The 17,131-nt window shown below is 46.2% G+C and overlaps 1 protein-coding gene across 1 annotated transcript in view; it reads right to left on the bottom strand.

Moving 5' to 3' along the window:
- Positions 1-6,830, bottom strand: part of AGK (acylglycerol kinase) — a 29,770-nt gene extending 22,940 nt beyond the window's left edge. The window contains exons 1-4 of the mRNA XM_075275233.1: positions 6,774-6,830; positions 2,715-2,835; positions 2,456-2,495; positions 1,354-1,433 (exon numbers count right to left, since the gene is read on the bottom strand). Of these exons, the coding sequence (XP_075131334.1) occupies positions 1,354-1,433; positions 2,456-2,495; positions 2,715-2,824 (230 nt within the window). The 5' untranslated portion in view covers positions 2,825-2,835; positions 6,774-6,830. The remainder of the gene's footprint in view (positions 1-1,353; positions 1,434-2,455; positions 2,496-2,714; positions 2,836-6,773) is intronic.
- Between the last annotated feature and the right edge of the window lie 10,301 nt (positions 6,831-17,131).

Below are 17,131 nucleotides of genomic sequence, written 5' to 3'. Positions count from 1 at the left end.
AGACAAAAGGGGGCGTAAGGATCCGAGGGATAAGGGCCAAATTGTGATTGCTGAAAACCATGGCTGCCAGTTTGCTGCAGTCTACCAAAGTATTCCAAGGAAGGATAAGCGAAGAACTGGTGACCGGGACATGGGCGACCAAGGACCACTGATGGGTGAAGGAGTGAAGGCTGGTCCAATCCCTCAGAAGTGATACTGAACCACAAACTATGACAGTAAAGGTGTCAGTACACACAGGGCATTGTGGCTTGCTGCTCATGGGGTCAAGCATGACGCATCAAAATGACCACACTGACCCAGTCTACCACCAAAACCAAACACAATGGGCACGTGAGTATCAGAAATAGTCCATGGAGAAATGAAGGAGTCTGGCCAGGTATCACAGTACATCATGTAGACCAGGGGTCCCCAACCGCCGGTCCGCGGACCAGTACCGGGCCGCGGGGCATGTTGCACCAGTCTGTGTACCGGCGGCGAGGAGTCAGCAGCTGTTGTGGAGCCGGCGAGTGCCCGGGGTTGAGCCAGGACCCGCACACTGGCACTTGGTTGTAGCTTATCGGGATAAGGTGAGCAAAGTGCGGGACATGCAGCGGGTCTTGGCTCCACCCCGCACTCGCCTACCAAACCTTGGGCAGCTACATTACACGTCACATGTCCCTGTGACGTGTAATGTAGATGTAGTGAAGTTAATAGCAGCATTAGGAGTGATATCCGTCATCAGTAATCTACACCCCCATGCTTAACCCCGCCCCCAACCACACCCCTTCCCGCCCCCAACGGGCCATAGAAAAATTGTCTTGCTGAAACTGGTCCCTGGTGGAAAAAAGGTTGGGGACCACTGATGTAGATGACCGAGTGTGTGAGACACTGACCTCGGGAAGAGATGGCACCATGGGACACTATGGGAAACAGGCCCCGGGGTAGGACATGTTCTGTTGGAAACCTTGTGTCCTGGCACTGTATGGACGTTACTGTAACACGCACCACCTGCCTAAACATTAGACGGGCCAAGTACCCCCCCCCCTTCATACCAGTGCTGCCCTCTAATGACAGTGGCCTCTTCCAGTGGGATAAGGTTCCTACCAAAATGCACAGGACATAGAGATCAAGGTGATGACTTAAGTCTCCAAATTCTCAAGATCTCAATCTGTGGGATATTCTGGGAAAACATGTCTGATCCACAAAGGCCAAAGCGAGAATCTGCTGGTAATGTCTTGGTGCAGGATACCGCAGGAAACCTTCAGAGGTCTTGTGGGGTCCTTGCCTGTATAATGAGGGGCGCCGATACAATATTAGGCCGGTGAGATAGTCTGCATGTTTAGTTTCCCTTCATCGTATCCCTTCCCCTCTCACCCTTTGCACGCAGCTGGATTTAGGAACACTGTCGCCTTCTTTACTGTCGCATTGGGGTAAATGAGTTGGTTTCCAAATACCTAATAGGAAAGAGCGGAGAGACGTCTTATAGTCAAGCATTATGGAGGATCCAGAACCAACACAACCATGGCCTATCCTCTGGGATCGTTTCTGACAACCATGGCCCTTTAAGGTCTACCTAGTCAGAACAAGTCCCCTGTGATCCCAAGAGTCTGATCCTCATCCTATGGCCCATGCCCACCACCATATTTATAGTCTGTGCTATACAGGATTATGGAGCTGAACCTCATAGGGATCCATTTGTTTCAATGTCCCCATAAACACAGCCATATTTTTTTTGCACAGATCTGTGCGGGGGTTGGAGGACCGAGCCACAAATACATGGAGCGGGACTTATTCCTGTCCGCTTTTTGGGGCTCACTCTGCTTATTCCATGAATAGGGTCCATGGAAAACACAGAAGACATATTGTCTGTTCAGCTTTCCCCAGGTCCTTTGTATGGGGACAATAAAGTTTTCTTCCAGCTGTTCGGTGCCGAGTCTCCTGGCGTACCCGATTTTGCTCTTGGTCACTGTACATTGGGACCTGTCAATCAACCAACAGTGACCACAGGCAAAAATGGGTGCCCTTGTAGGTGTAATCAGGTCCCAATACCTGGGAGTAAACCTCTTTAAAGGCGTTGTCCAGGATAAGGCGCAACCACAGAGGTAGCCACGGTGAGTGTAGGAGACCAGTCCCTGGCACACGCTCCGATGACCAGTCCCGGTCCCCTTTCCCTCACTGCAGCAGCCCACATGACCACAGAGACCAATCAGTGACATCACTGATTCCTCTCCACCTGAGGCCACTGATTGGTCTTCACTGGTCATGTGAGCCTCACGACTTCCACCATGTGAGGGAAAGGGGCACCAGGGATGGATTAGTATTAGTCAGCCTTTTACACCCACCTTGCCACAAATCCTGGACAATCCCTTTAAGACAATTTAATTTCTGCCGCTACCGTCCCTTTAAGGCCACCAGTGCCATATATAAAAGAGGAGAACAAGCCGTGAAGAGATCTGTCAGCTTGCGCACGCCGTACCTGAGCTTCCTGGCACGCTGCCCTCCTCAGCAAGTTATCACTGTGCGAGAAACAGGGAGAGAGCGAGAGAATTAGTGTTAATACGGATTTACGGCTTTCATTACCACGAGCGCAGTTTAACGATTTTTTTTTTTTATACTGCTCAACAGAGACTGATCCTGTCAATATGGAGACCGTCCGGTACACAGTGATGGCCTCTCACGGGCTCCCATGGATAACGGACTGGGAGGTGGGCGGCCTGCGCAGGTCCAATCCTTACCAGTGCTTGCCATACATCCAGTGGCCACCATACGCCAGCAGACAGAAGCCCACCGTGCTTTTCTTCCAGTGGTTGCGGAGAGTCTTAAAGATGCGGACGACTCTCGCCATGGCCTCAGTACCTAGGTGAGAAGAGGGAACACAATAAATAATAGATCGAGTCTATGGTGTCCTTTATGGGACTGAGCTACAACAAAACATCACACGACGCATGAACAGGTGCAGCGCCAACTTTGGAGAGGGCGGCCATGTTTTTGTAATCCTGGACACGTCCTGGCCTCGCCCCTGCTGCCTGATCTGGCTCTGGCCATGGAGCGATGTAAGTGCGCGCTACGGAGGCAACTGTATGACACCTGGCGAGACTCATGCACCGGTCCTATTGTAATTAAAGGGGACTGTAATCCTTAAAGGGGTTTCCAGGATCTACAGACCTATCCGCAGTATGGTTCAGGTGTATCACATTGGTCAGGGTCCGATACCAGCTGATGCGACCACCAAAAGCTGTATATAAGGTATACAGCTCTGCTCCTATGCAAGTGAATGGGGTTGCAGTTCCAGGCACCACCACTACAGTATACAGAGCTCTGTACACTGTATATAGTTTCCCATCCGTACAGTATAGCGGTGGGTCCGATTAATAGGAGCAGTAATTATGGCGACGGCATCAGACCCCAACCAATCTGACCTACTCTGTACATGGGTCATCAGTATCAGTTATATTAAGACTCTGGACAACCCCTTTAAGATAAAGGTCAATACTGATCAATGACGTTATGGCAGCATCGAGGTGAGTGCTTTGCCTTCTTCATATAAAACCAAGTACAGCGCCATACTTCATATAGTGGCTGTGCTTAGATTGCAGCTGATCCCCATTCACTTGAATGGGACTGAGCTGCAGCTGTACCATGTGACATTGTACAGTACTCTGCAGACTCTACAACCTGCTGATCTGTAGGGGTCCCAGGGTACAGACCCCCACCACATAAGGATGATCTATCTATAAGGAGACACCATCAACCTACAAGTCCCCGAAAATCCTTTTCAGACGGAGTTTTTTGCCTGCCTCCAGAGCAGCGCTCATATATATACATTACATGTCACAGGCGGCAGATTAATGCCGGAGCAGCGCTCGCTCCATTATCCGGACACCTGGAAGATGGCAGCAGGTTATCTGCACAACATGATCGGGCCCAGATTCCCCCGGGGATAAGAGAGAGGACATTAATGGAGTCTCCGGCGTGGCTTTGTCTGACCGCGATCTCTCCGGTATCACAGCCAAAATCAATGCAAGACACCCGCTACCTCTGGAGTCCCCGACAATGGGGGCAGTGATGTATCCACAAGTAGATGGAGGCTGCGGCAGATATGCCAAGTAGTGAAGGGAGAAACGGAACGGGAATCCTAAGATGGAGAGACCGTTCTCAATAGGATCCTATTACTGTCTTCTTAAAGGGATCCTATCATTAAAACTCAACTTTTTGTCCCTAACACATAGGAATAGCCTTAAGAAAGGCTATTCTTCTCCGTAGAAATCCCGGTTTTCATCTGTATGCAAATGAGTTCTCTGACAGCACTGGGGGCGTCCACAATGCTGTGAGAGAACTCTCCAGCGCCAAATCCATCTTCTTCCGGCGGTGGCTTCCAACTTCTAGGCCTCGTGCAGCCGACTGCGTATGTCCACCAACCACAAGAAAATGGCTGCTTACAATACTGTGTAAGCGGCCATTTTCTTGTGGCCGGCGGCATGCGCAGTCGCCATTGCCCTAGAAGTTGGAAGCCACCGCCGGAAGAAGATAGAGGCGGCGCTGGAGAGTTCTCGCACAGCATTGGGGACGCCCCCAGTGCTGCGAGAGAACTCATTTGCATACAGACGAAAACCGGGATTTCTACGGAACGTCGGCGCGGAGAAGACATCTCAAGGTAGGAGAAGAATAGACTCCCTTAAGGCTATTCCTACGTGTTAGGGGCAAAAAATTGAGTTTTGATAATAGGATCCCTTTAAAGGGATCATGTGACAGTGATTTAGGACCTTATGGGCTGGGGGTATAGTGTTCCACATCTTTCCACTGTCTTCTGATTGGTGGGGGTGCAGCCTTTGGGACCTCATGGATCCTGAGAATCGAGAGGCCAATGTGCAGGCAAAGACTGATCCACAACAGTCAGTCAGCAATACAGCCCCTTCATTCTCAGTTTTGGTGGTGGGGGGGGAGGGTCCAAAAAATTGACTCCAACCAATCATTAAAAGGGGTTTTTAGCCCTAACAATGTTTCCAACACAGAGGACCTATTCACAGAATAAGTCATGTATGTGGGTCTGACAACCGGGCACCGCGCTGATCAGCTGATCCAGACACAGCTCTGCTCCTATAGAAGTAACAGGTGCAGAGTAACAGCCCCATTCTCTCTGTAGTGGTCGCACTGGGTACTGCATCTCTGCGCAAATTACTTGTATAAAAAAATTGCTTGTGGCCCCCGGATCTGAGTACCACTACGGGGTCCGGAGGGAGGACCCCCACAAATCAGATACATCATCAATAGGAGTTTGGTGGGGGCCCGTCATCAAATGTTGAAGAGGCCACAGGGCTCAGAGGATCGCTGCAGCCTCTAAACTACTTACCAAGCACAGCGCTGTACATTGTATAGTGGCTGTGCTTGGTATTGCAGCTCAGCCTCATTTACTTGCATGGGACTGAGCTGCAAACAGGTCTTTTGAGTCCTAAACATGACGTGACCCGGCCTGTGAGGTGTATGCGGCGCTCACTAGATCGGCACACTGTCCGGACCCCCAACAGATCATATACTGATGACCTATCCCGCGGAAAGGTCACCAGTACAAATTATTCCATTCGGGGCTGGACAACCCCTTTAAGGGGATGCTCGCACAGGTTTTTTTGCAGACTGAAAAAATCTGCTACAGGAATTAGGAAAGATTTTTTAACGCAATTTTTTTTCAGAATACTTTTTTTATACGTTTTTTGGCGCGGTCATGTACTCAGCACACTGGATGGACCCGGAAAATTCGCTTTAGAAATGTGTTTTGTTTTTTTTTTATAGTGATTTTGCAGTGTGTCAAAAAAATGCATGACAAGCACAGCGCCGCACGTTATACAGTGGCCATGCTTGGTATTGCAGCTCACGTTATGACACTTACATGACATTTTATTTATATAGCAACAACATAGTCCGCAGCGCTGTACAATCTGTAGGGCTCAAGTACAGATAAAAAATACATTACTAAGACATGGACAATTCACATAATGGGACTGAGAGCCCTGCCCACAAGAGCTTACAATCTATGAACAAAACACGGCAGCTGCTGTACCATGTGACCGATAACGGTGACATCATCAGCACAAGGAAGAGACCGCCGTATTCATACCCGCCATGGCCTCTAACAGCTTAGTGGTGAGGGTCCTGGGTGTCAGACCCCCCTCCCCCATCACATATCAATGAGCTATTCCAAGGATAGGTCACTAGATAAGTCACTGAAAACCTTGTTAAAGGGGATATACGGAATCAGAAAAACATGGCGGCTTTCTTTTATAAATAGCGCCACTTCTGTCCACATCTATATAGTATATGTCTATAACTATAGTATGGGAAAATGTAGAAGGACGCTGCTCCATAGACGTCTTGTGGCAGCGGCTTAGATCATAGAATAGCGCCACCTGCTGCACTTATACGTATAGTGGCCCTATATCATATACCGGATAATATCAATAACACAGAAGTCAATGAACGGCCATTAGCATAAGCAGAATACGCGCAAATGTTGACGTCGTAAACCAATGGGTTACACCATGGACATGGCGTCATAACAATGGTGGACAACATTGGCTCTCTGATATAAGGCGACACATATGGAGACACACTGACAGCGCCCCCTACTGGACGGTACATGTATGACATGCCAGCTCTCCAGTCCCTGCGGTCACTTTCCCGGTCACGGCAGTCTCTCACCGCGGACACTCCGTCCCCCCTCCATGTCTCCCTATAGACAGGCTACAGCCCTCCCTAATACCCCAGCCCTCACCCCGCTGCTCACAGTCGCCCTCTCTCACCTCTGTCCTCTCTGTCACGTTGCCTCCACACAGCAATCCCTATGGGTCCGCCGCCGTATCTCTTCCCCCGTAGAAACTAGAGCGTAACTTTAGTTCCGGCTCCGGCTGAACGTTCCGCTGCTACCATGCACTATAGGCCTGAGCTGCACTGATAGGGCATGCTGGGATCTGTAGTGTCACAATAGAGGAGCACAGGCCACACTGCAGAAGTATATAATGCAGCCTGTCATGGGGTCTTTATTAATAGGATGTTTCCTTATATCACTCTGTACATCACATTACCCCATTAAAAGGGTATTATGGGTACAACACGTTACCCCTCCGTATATACAGGATAGGGGGTAACTTGATGATCTGCGGGGTCCCCCCCACCAATTCCAAGATATGGGGCGTGTTGAATGGAGCAGCGAGTCAGAAATGCACCATTTTCATTATTCGGAGCTGCGCATCTTAAAGATGACCTTTCACGTCCTTGGGCGCATGCGGTTTTATAGACCGCTACAAAGCTCTGAATTCAGCGCACTGTCAGCTTTCTGGCGTTCTATAAAACTGCATGTGCCCAAGGTCATCTTTAAGAACGTGATAACTTGCAGGTCATTGGGGTCCAACCACAAGACCCTCACCATTAACAACAAGGGAGTTTTATCCCCGGTCCTGAATGGCGCGGTGGTCATTCCCTCCATTCACTTCAATGGGAGTGACAGAAATAGCTAAAATACAGCCCTCTGCTATCTTCGACACTCTTATTGAAATTAATGGCGCGGCGTGCGTCCATCCTGACCCCCCACGCCATTCTTAACAGGGAACAATACCATCCTCGTCTCCCAATTGATGGGGATCTCAGTGGTCGGACCTCCATTTATTTGCAAGTTGTCCCCTTTCCTTTAGCCACATGATGGGGATAATTTGCTGATCAGAGGGGGGTCTGACTGCTGGGACCTCCACTGAGCATGAAAATTGGGATGTTTTGCACCCAGATTCAAAAGGAGCGGCCAGTTGGAATAGTCATTGCCACTCCATTACAATGGATATTGGCAGAGGTAGCTGAAAACCAGGACTCGGCTATTTCCTGCACAGCCATTGAAATGAATGGAGCAGGGGCACATCCGTCCTGACCAATGCACCAATCAGTACAGAGGACAAAATTATCTTGTTGTCCTGATCTGTGGGGGTCTCAGAGGTCAGACCACCACCTATCTGCAAGTTCCATGGATAGGGGACTTTATGAAGTTGAGTATACCCCTTTAAAGAGATATTTAAGTCACAGCAGATTATCCCTCGCCCATCCCACCAATCCTGTCCTTCTATTCAAAACACTCTATATCTTGAAATTCGTGGGGGTCCTGGTGGTTGGACCTCACAGATCAGCAATGGACCCAGTCACTAGTATATTTTGGTGTTTCTACTGTACATCACCTCCAGAGTACCCGGAGGAAACCCACGCAAACACGGGGAGGACATAAAAAATCTCTTATGGGGTTGCTAGAAATAGGCGAGAGCCTCAATGAAAGCAGCAGCAGAGCGCATGCGCAAATCAGGTGTCTAAAACAGGAACCATTTTTGGGAATGGTCGGACCTGTGCATGGGGCATACCTTACTATTGTGGTATAACCCCTTTAAGAGAAAAGAACACATATAGTACTCAAAGGATCAACTAAAAGAAGGGGAAGGGGCTCCCCACTCCATAGTTGAGACGGATTTGACCATGTCGCAAACTATACCATTGCTTAGAGCCCCAGAAATCAGGGGGCCCTGCATTTGTGGGTTTTGTTGTGGTATTTTTTTTTAATTTGCCTCTGCCTATTGGATTATTTTAACTGATATTTTAGTCTCCTATCCTGACTCTTGTTCAGACTCTGCCTCTGCTTTGGCCTCCAGGGGGGCGCTGTGCACTACGTACCAACGCTAAAGAACATCAGGGTGTCCGGACCATCTTCAGAGTCGGAATATACCGAGCAGCGCCCTCTGGTGGCAGATAGATGAGTTTCCAGCAATGAGGGGGGCGTGGGTTAAACATTTCGATAACCTGGCCCCCTCTTTGCTTGGGGCCTCCAACATGACAAGTCAGCCCCTGTCTATAGTGAGGGTCTCTGCTCATGAGTCCCTATCTGACATGTCATAAAAATAGCTGAAAGCGTCAGGGTCACTTTAAATCATAAAACCAAGTTAATGTTCCCGGAGGTAAAAAGCATTTTCGGCATCTGAATAAGACAGCCTGCACGTTTTTACGATGACCCGTCGTGACATTCACTTAACCTAGAGGTGTTAGCGAATTTTAATCTCGAATGGTAGAAGCTATTTCACTTCCAGAAATGTCATAAAGATCCAGGCTCACGCCGCAGCCGCGAGGCCAGGGCACAAAATAAATTGTACGATCTGGTGTTTTGTTTGTTTCGGTGTCTGGCTAAATTATACTCAATTACCAAAGCGATAATAGCTGCAAGGTATTCATTAGAATTCATTACCACTTCAGCAAATCATGGCCGCCCGCTAAATTTTGATTCTGTAAAAAATAAATTTTTTTACAGCAACTAAATCCCGGTCCGCCATTTAATTTCATTAAGGATTCCAAAGACAGACTGTGCACTTGGCCGTATGTGATGGCCGGCCGCTGAATTCCTTGTTGTGATGTACGCCATTGACTAAACGTCTGTACACGGAGTACTTACATGGACGGGACGGTATACCGCACTATGGTTACTTTTTGAGGCAGAATTTTCCTTTTAAGAACCCCAGAGATGAATCACCAGATAGATCAGTCGCGCGTACTCTCAGACTGCTCCCCCTGCCCTCACCGTTTCCAACAAAAATATAACAGTGCGGAAAGTTTTTGAAGATCCCTTGTATTAATAGGCTCTGGCACCCTGGAAGGTCAGGTGTGCCCGGCGTAGATTTCTGTATAACCCACCCCAGTGTTCTGTCATGATTTACGGTAACTCTGATGGACTGAGGAATCCTTCTGCATGAGTGCCCCGTAGCGTACCCCTGAACACCATAATAAGACTCAACTGGACTTCACTTCCCGTTGAAATATCCTGTCATACAGTTGCGTAGCTGTAAGGGTCACATCCCACCGCGCCCCTAAGCCAGGAGGTCCCACAAAAAACCAGACCTATGTCTTAAAGGGAGTCTGTGACCAGCCCCGAGCGTATTAACCCAACACCACAGATCGATAGGTTATGGTCACCTGAATCAAACAGTGTTTTCCCTAAATAGATCACTGCCTCCGTTACTGAGATATTGATGTTTTTGTCATATGCAAATGAGCTCTTTAGCACAACAAGGGAGCTGCCATTGCCCCAAAGAGCTAATTTGTACGTTGATTAAAAGAGCGATATCTCAGCAACGGAGGCAGCGATTTACAAGGGAAGGACACCGTTTGATTCAGGTGAACCTAACCTATCTATCGGCAGGGCTGATCTGATATGCTGGGTTGGGGTGACAGGATCCCTTTAAGGCTTAGGCCCTTGATTTTTGAATAGTCTAGAACACAACCGTGTCACTTAAGGGATCCAGTGATGCAAACTGGGTCGGTGACCATGGAAAGAAGTTTTGTATTGGGGTCAATCTGAACTTTGCACCAGGGGCCATGAGCCTTTAGCATGCCCCTGCTATTATAATATGCTGTGGAAGACCACTGAAAGGTAGGACATGCCTGAATTTGGTTCTTTGCAGCATTGCCTCATGGTTCTGGCTGATTAAAGGGCCCCCAGTGTTTATCGTACCAGCGCAGGGGCACATGCGTTTGGAGTGGCCCTTCAGAGCAGAAAGCAGATGCCGTACCACACTCTTTGTTAGAATAATTGTCAATTTGTTTGTGTTAACGTCCACTTGATTAACAAGATAGCGCCCTCGTATCTCCAAAGTGGGAAGCGAATTAATTGCTGTCAGTGAATGGTATATTACATGGAGGCATTGTGGCCGAGATGAATGGATCTCTCCACGTTGATAAAAATCTGTGTCATTCCGGGAGAAGTCGCCAGAATTAGCTCATCGATTGCTGGACTCTTGTGTGGAGCATGGCAGCATATTTAAAGGGGTCTTACAGGAAAACATGGCTGCTTTTTTATAAAAACAATATCAATCCTGTCCATATGCATGATATTGTAGCTCAGCCCCGTTTATTGCAAGGGAATTTAGCTGCAATACCAGACACAGCCCATGGACAGGGGTGGCGTTGTTTCTAGGAGAAACTGACTCTTTCCTTCAAAAAACATCCCGACACCTGTCCTAGTTTTGCAGTTTTAGGGGGCGTTCACACTACCGTTGGTGTCCGATTGCAGTGTCCATTGCTACTGTCCGTTCAAGATTTTAGCAACGGACACTAGCTGTGTCCGTTACAATTTCCATTCATTTCAATGGGATTTCATCTGTTGTCAGTTTGTGTCCGTTTGTGTCCTTAAGGGTCCGTTAACAACCATGTCCGTTTTTTCAAGCGGACAGAGAAATCACACATGCAGGATTTTTTTGTCCGTTTGAAAAAACGGACAGAAAGTGTCTGTTTTTTTTATAACATTGAGGTCTATGGGCAACGGACATATAACGGACAGTAACTGACTGCCATCAGTTACAGTCCGTTTTTTTCTGTCCGTTTATTTTCTGCACATGCTCAGAAAGCATAAACAGCAAAAAAGAAAAAACGGACAGTATAAAAAACGGACACTAACTGATGCTAACTGATACTAATGTGTCCGTTTTTTTTTTTAACTGATCCATTAAATGTTAATGTCCGTCTTGATAGGTGTCCTTTTTTTTCTTTTAAACGGACACCTTCATAACGGACACCAACGGTAGTGTGAACGCCCCCTTAAGTCTGGGCTGCATAGTAAGACATACGTTCTAATTTTATTAATAAAGATTGTATTGTACATTTCCATTGACAATAATCCCATCACAGTAGATTCTGCTACTGGGACCCCCAGTGATCATCTGTACAGTTTCCCTGCAGCACCCCCGCAGGAGAAATAAAGTATTACACATTCCTTATTGAACTCTTTAGGCTGTCATTGCAGTATACAGACATGACGAGATGTAATTGCTAGCTAATAGATGACAATCCTGACCCCATAAATGTCCACCATGACAGATCCTAAATCAGCTGTGCCTCTGTTGCCTGACAACAGTAAGACATGGTAAGATATACTTCTTAATCTTATTAATAAGACTTGAAAATCTCCTTTGTTCTAAAGATCCATTGACAATAATCTCACCACAGGATGTCCTGCTACTGAAACCCCCGGTGATCACCTGTACGGTTTCCCTGCAGCACCTCCGCAGGAGAAATAGAGTATTACACATTCCTTATTGAACTCTTTGGGCTGTCAGTGCTATATCAAGACATGATGGGGTGTATTTCTTTGCAAATAAATGATTCTGGCCCCAACAATGTCCGCCATGACAGAACTTCTATAAGATGTGCTTCTGCTGCTTGACACCAGCAAGACATAATAAGACATACCTTCTAATTTTACGATTAACCGTTACGTACTATCATGGTGTCTATCATACACAAATTATTATGATAGACATCATGATGGTAATTAAGGGTTAAATCCCTTTTGTTGTAAAGTTCCATTGACAGTAAACTCCTCACAGGATATCCTGTAACTGGAACCCCCCAGTGATCACCTGTACGGTTTCCCTGCAGCACCCCCACAGGAGAAAAGAAGTATTACATATTTCTCATAGAACTCTATGGACTGTCCGTGCCATATACAGACATGACAGGATGTATTTAATAGCTAATAGATGATGATCCTGACCCCATCAATGTCCGCCATGACAGATCCTCTATAAGCTGCGCCTCTGTAGCCGGAACATCATAATTAAAGAAACAATGGTGGCTTCTGCGGAATACCAACCTCCTCAGGAATATAATTTCTCTGCACGTCCGCTGAACATTTCTAGACATAAGTAAAGTGAAATTATCCCGCATTTAATTGTTTCAGAAATAGACTTGCCCCCGCTGGAAGTGCGGCATGGAATAATCAGTAGCTGCAGGATTAGAAGAGGAGAAATCTGCAGCGCAGGCAGAAAATACAATAATTCCAGTATTGGGAAAGGAGGAGATTTCGTTAGAAGTAGCGGCGAGCGGCGGAGAGACATAGAACCGAGCTATCTGCATGTGCCTGATAAGGCGGCTGGAGAGAGAGAGGGAGAGAGGAATTATTTCTGCCGTATTGTGGCGGGGCGCAGCAATGCGGGCCCTTCCATCATTCAGAGCATCTCCTTCACATTATGTCAGTCTATAGACAGATTTGCGCAGACCCTCTGTCCTTGCGTCCCATCCGATGCACAATATTACACTGGATGGTATAAAAGCAGAATATATGGCTGCTGGAAAGGTGTCAGGAGTGACTGCAGATATGCAGCATTTACTGCAAGGACAAACCTGTAAATACTGGGGTCATCCAGGATGAGGAATAGCTCCACTAGTGTTCATGGCAGGATTCAAGTGATTGGGCTTCAGCTGCAATACCAGATACGGCCCATGGACAAGGGTGGCGCTGTTTATGGGAAAGAGGTTTACAGGTATAACATGACGCTCCTGACCCCTGATGCAAAATCTGTACCAGGGTGATCTCCCTGTGTCCTAGAAGAGTGGGCAAGAGTTCCAGATAGAGCAGAACGCTCCTGAATCCACTGGACTCTGCATTATATTGTATCTAAAGGCCATGTCACAAATAGGGGGTAGCCACACCCCAAAATAAAGCATGATACCCCTCTAGAGGGGTGGGACTGTAAAAAGAGAGCATGACAAAATGTAGTTTTTTGAAAATTACCGCTAACGCTGGGTTCATATCAACGCCGGATCTACGTTTTCAGGTTTCCGTCTTGTACAGACAGAAGACGGAATCCTGGCAGACCGTGTCTGGCCGTGAGCGCCGGTGAGTGTTTTGTGCTCTCCGCAGCTAAACCGTTTTTTTTTTTAACCGGACACAAAGTCCTGCACGTCTGCCTCAAATTCTTTATAATTTTTAGTTGTGTGAATGGCCTGTTAGCCTCACCTTTTGCACCCCGAATAGATAGTATTTTTTTTAATACATCGTTATTGGCTACCGAATACTTTTGTCTGGGCTGGTTGACAAGGCCTCATGGGACAGTCCTGTTTAATAGATCCAAAAATGGGCAGGGTGTCCTAAGGGGGTATAGCGCTGTGAACCCCCAGTTATTGTGCATCTTATTCTATCAGATAGAAGAGAGAGACAATTCTGGAAGACTCATCGTGTCCTGCCTTGCACAGACAACCCACTGTTTTGAATTGGCCTTGTGTAATACTTCATTTCTCCAGTGGTGGCACTGCAGGGAAATTGAACACTTATTGCCGAGTTTCCTCTATCTCTGGAGGACCCATCTTGTCTTCTCTATGACACAGACAGCCTACTGATTTGAATTGGCCTTGTGTAATACTTAATTTCTCCAGTGGTGGCACTGCAGGGAAATTGAACACTTATTGCCAAGTTTCCTCTATCTCTGGAGGACCCATCTTGTCTTCTCTATTACACAGACAACCTACTGATTTGAATGGACATTGTGTAATACTTCATTTCTCCAGTGGTGGTGCTGCAGGGAAATTGAACAGTTACTGCCAGGTGTTTATACTAATTTCAGTTTGACCCTTTCTGATCAAGTGATTGCTAAAGGACCCTCTTAATTAGGTATTGAGAAAGTGGAGTACCCCTTTAAGGTTTACAGCTAGCAAGCTGGGAAATTATAATTTTTAGGTATCTAGACAAAAGCCATTAAAGTAAACCAGCCTCAATGAGTCCCTACAGCAGGTTCGTTCCGAGGAAAACACGGGAAAAATTAACTTTACTGCGATGTGAAATAATAAAATGAATACTCCAGTCAGAAGTGTTATCACCACCGGCGGTACAGTAAACCCTCCTGAGCTAAATGGGGAGGAAAATCTATTTTGCTAAATACCTTTTGTTTTTATTTTGCACTCACCTGGGTCTGCGGCAGATATAAAATGGCAAATCTGCTGGGGGTATAAAGTATGGAGGAAGAATGACAAACTGCATGCTATATACATACCGCCTCACTATATATACATACCGCCTCACTACATATATATATACTGTCTCACTGGTTATACATCCCGCCTCATTGTATATACTGTACATACCGCCTCATTGTATATACATACCGCCTCATTGTATATACATACCGCCTCACTGTATATACATACCGCCTCACTGTATATACATACCATCTCACTGTGTAGACATACCGCCTCACTACGTATGCGTACCGCCTCACTGGTTATACATACTGCCTCACAATATATACATCCCGCCTCACTACATATATATACTGCCTCACTGGTTATACATCCCGCCTCACTACATATACATACCGCCTCACTTTATATACATACTGCCTCACTATATATACATACCACCTCAATGCATATACATACTGCCTCACTGGTTATACATACCACCTCACTGTATATACATACTGCCTCACTATATATACATACCATCTCACTGCATATACATACCGCCTCACTGGTTATACATCCCGCCTTACTACATATACATCCCGATCCTGCCTCGCTGTATTACTGCCTCACTGTATATACAGTACATACCACCTCACTACATATACAGTACGTACCGCCTCACTGGTTATACATACTGCCTCACTACATATATATATATACTGTTTCACTACATATATATACTGTTTCACTACATATATATACCGCCTCACTACATATATATACCGCCTCACTGCATATCCATACTGCCTCATTACATATACTGTATGTACTGCCTCACACTTCACTGTTTATACATACAGTACAACCTCACTGCATATATATACCGCCTCAGTGGTTATAAATACTGCCTCACTGTATATACTGTATATATATATATATATATATATATATATATACACACGACATCACTTCATATTAATATGCCTCATTACATATACATACCAGCTCAATACATATACATACTGCCTTACTACATATACATACCTCTTCACTGCATAGAATATACAGGTCTATCTATCTTTCCGTTCATCCATCTCATTCAGCACCACCTGATGTACTGCTATCTCATGTAGTGATATCTTATATATGGCCGTCTCATGTAGTCCCAACTCATATACAGCCATCTCATATAGCAACATCTTATATAGCACCATCTCATATACTGCCACCTCATATAGTGACATCTTATATAGCACCAACTCATATAGTTGCATCTTATATAGCGCCATCTCATATAGCGCCATCTCATATAGCACCATCTCATATAGCACCATCTCATGTAGAGCCATCTTATACAGCGCCATCTCATATAGCGCGAACTCATGTAGAGCCATCTCATATAGCGCCATCTCATGTAGATCCATTTCACGCCGTGCCTCTTGGTAAGCGGCGGCATCACTCACTGTCTGCGGATTCCACAGGCGATGCCGATCCTCCTCTGTAAATGTTAGCAGCCATTGATTAGATTTTAATGAGCACTAAATTCCCCACTAACATTTTGTAAGCACATTTGCCATGTTTGTTTGCTCTCCTACCAGCAGGTGGCGCAGAGCTCATTTACTGGAAGTGTTAAAATTCTCATCAACACTTCAAGGTGATAGTTTGAGGGTAAGGAAAAAAAAATCACGTTCGGAAAATAAGAAAACAATGTAATTATCGCGGTTAAAGACGACGAATTAGAAAATCCTCAGTAAATGAAGAATAATTTTGCTTTTGACTTTTCACAACTTGATTGGGGCTGAAGCGTTCACCAGGCGAGCGAATTCATCCGAGTCCGGGGCCAAGTAAATTATTTCCTCAGTATTGTGTCTGAGCGGCTGAAGGTCGATGGGATCTTATTCGCCGTGTAATTAGCCGGTACGTATAGAGACCAGTAAAAGTTCGAAATTTTCGCTTTGCTGGCATTTAGCGCGAAACTGCAGCGTAAAATGTGGAAAGGTGAATTATACGCAGTAATTTTACGTTTTTTTTTTAGTCTTTTATGAAGTTTTTTTATGGGTACAGCGGCGTATGGAGAACACGCAATGACCCTTGTGTGACGTCCATGTTTCCGTGGCCCCATTCATTAAATGAATAGGAGCCACGGAAGCAGGGGCGGCAAAATCGGACAGGAATAGGACCTGTTCTATATTTTGCGGCCCACAAACAGGACCGTGAATTTCGCCGTCAAGTGTACGGGCCCTTAGAAATGAAATACACAGATAGCGCTGATTTAGTTTATTTGCTATAAATACTAGCCATGTCCTATAGGTGGCAGTCAAAGGTCTTGGAAGGGAGAGGCTCTAGCGCCACCTGTTGGAATGCAGCAATGCTATAAGTCAATGTCCAACCCTGGTCTAGAAATGAAGAT

The sequence above is a fragment of the Leptodactylus fuscus genome, chromosome 5 (genome assembly GCF_031893055.1).
Source record: "Leptodactylus fuscus isolate aLepFus1 chromosome 5, aLepFus1.hap2, whole genome shotgun sequence".
Classification (NCBI taxonomy): domain Eukaryota; kingdom Metazoa; phylum Chordata; class Amphibia; order Anura; family Leptodactylidae; genus Leptodactylus; species Leptodactylus fuscus.
Note: the sequence above shows the minus strand (reverse complement) of the source record. Positions and strands in the feature narration are given on the sequence as shown.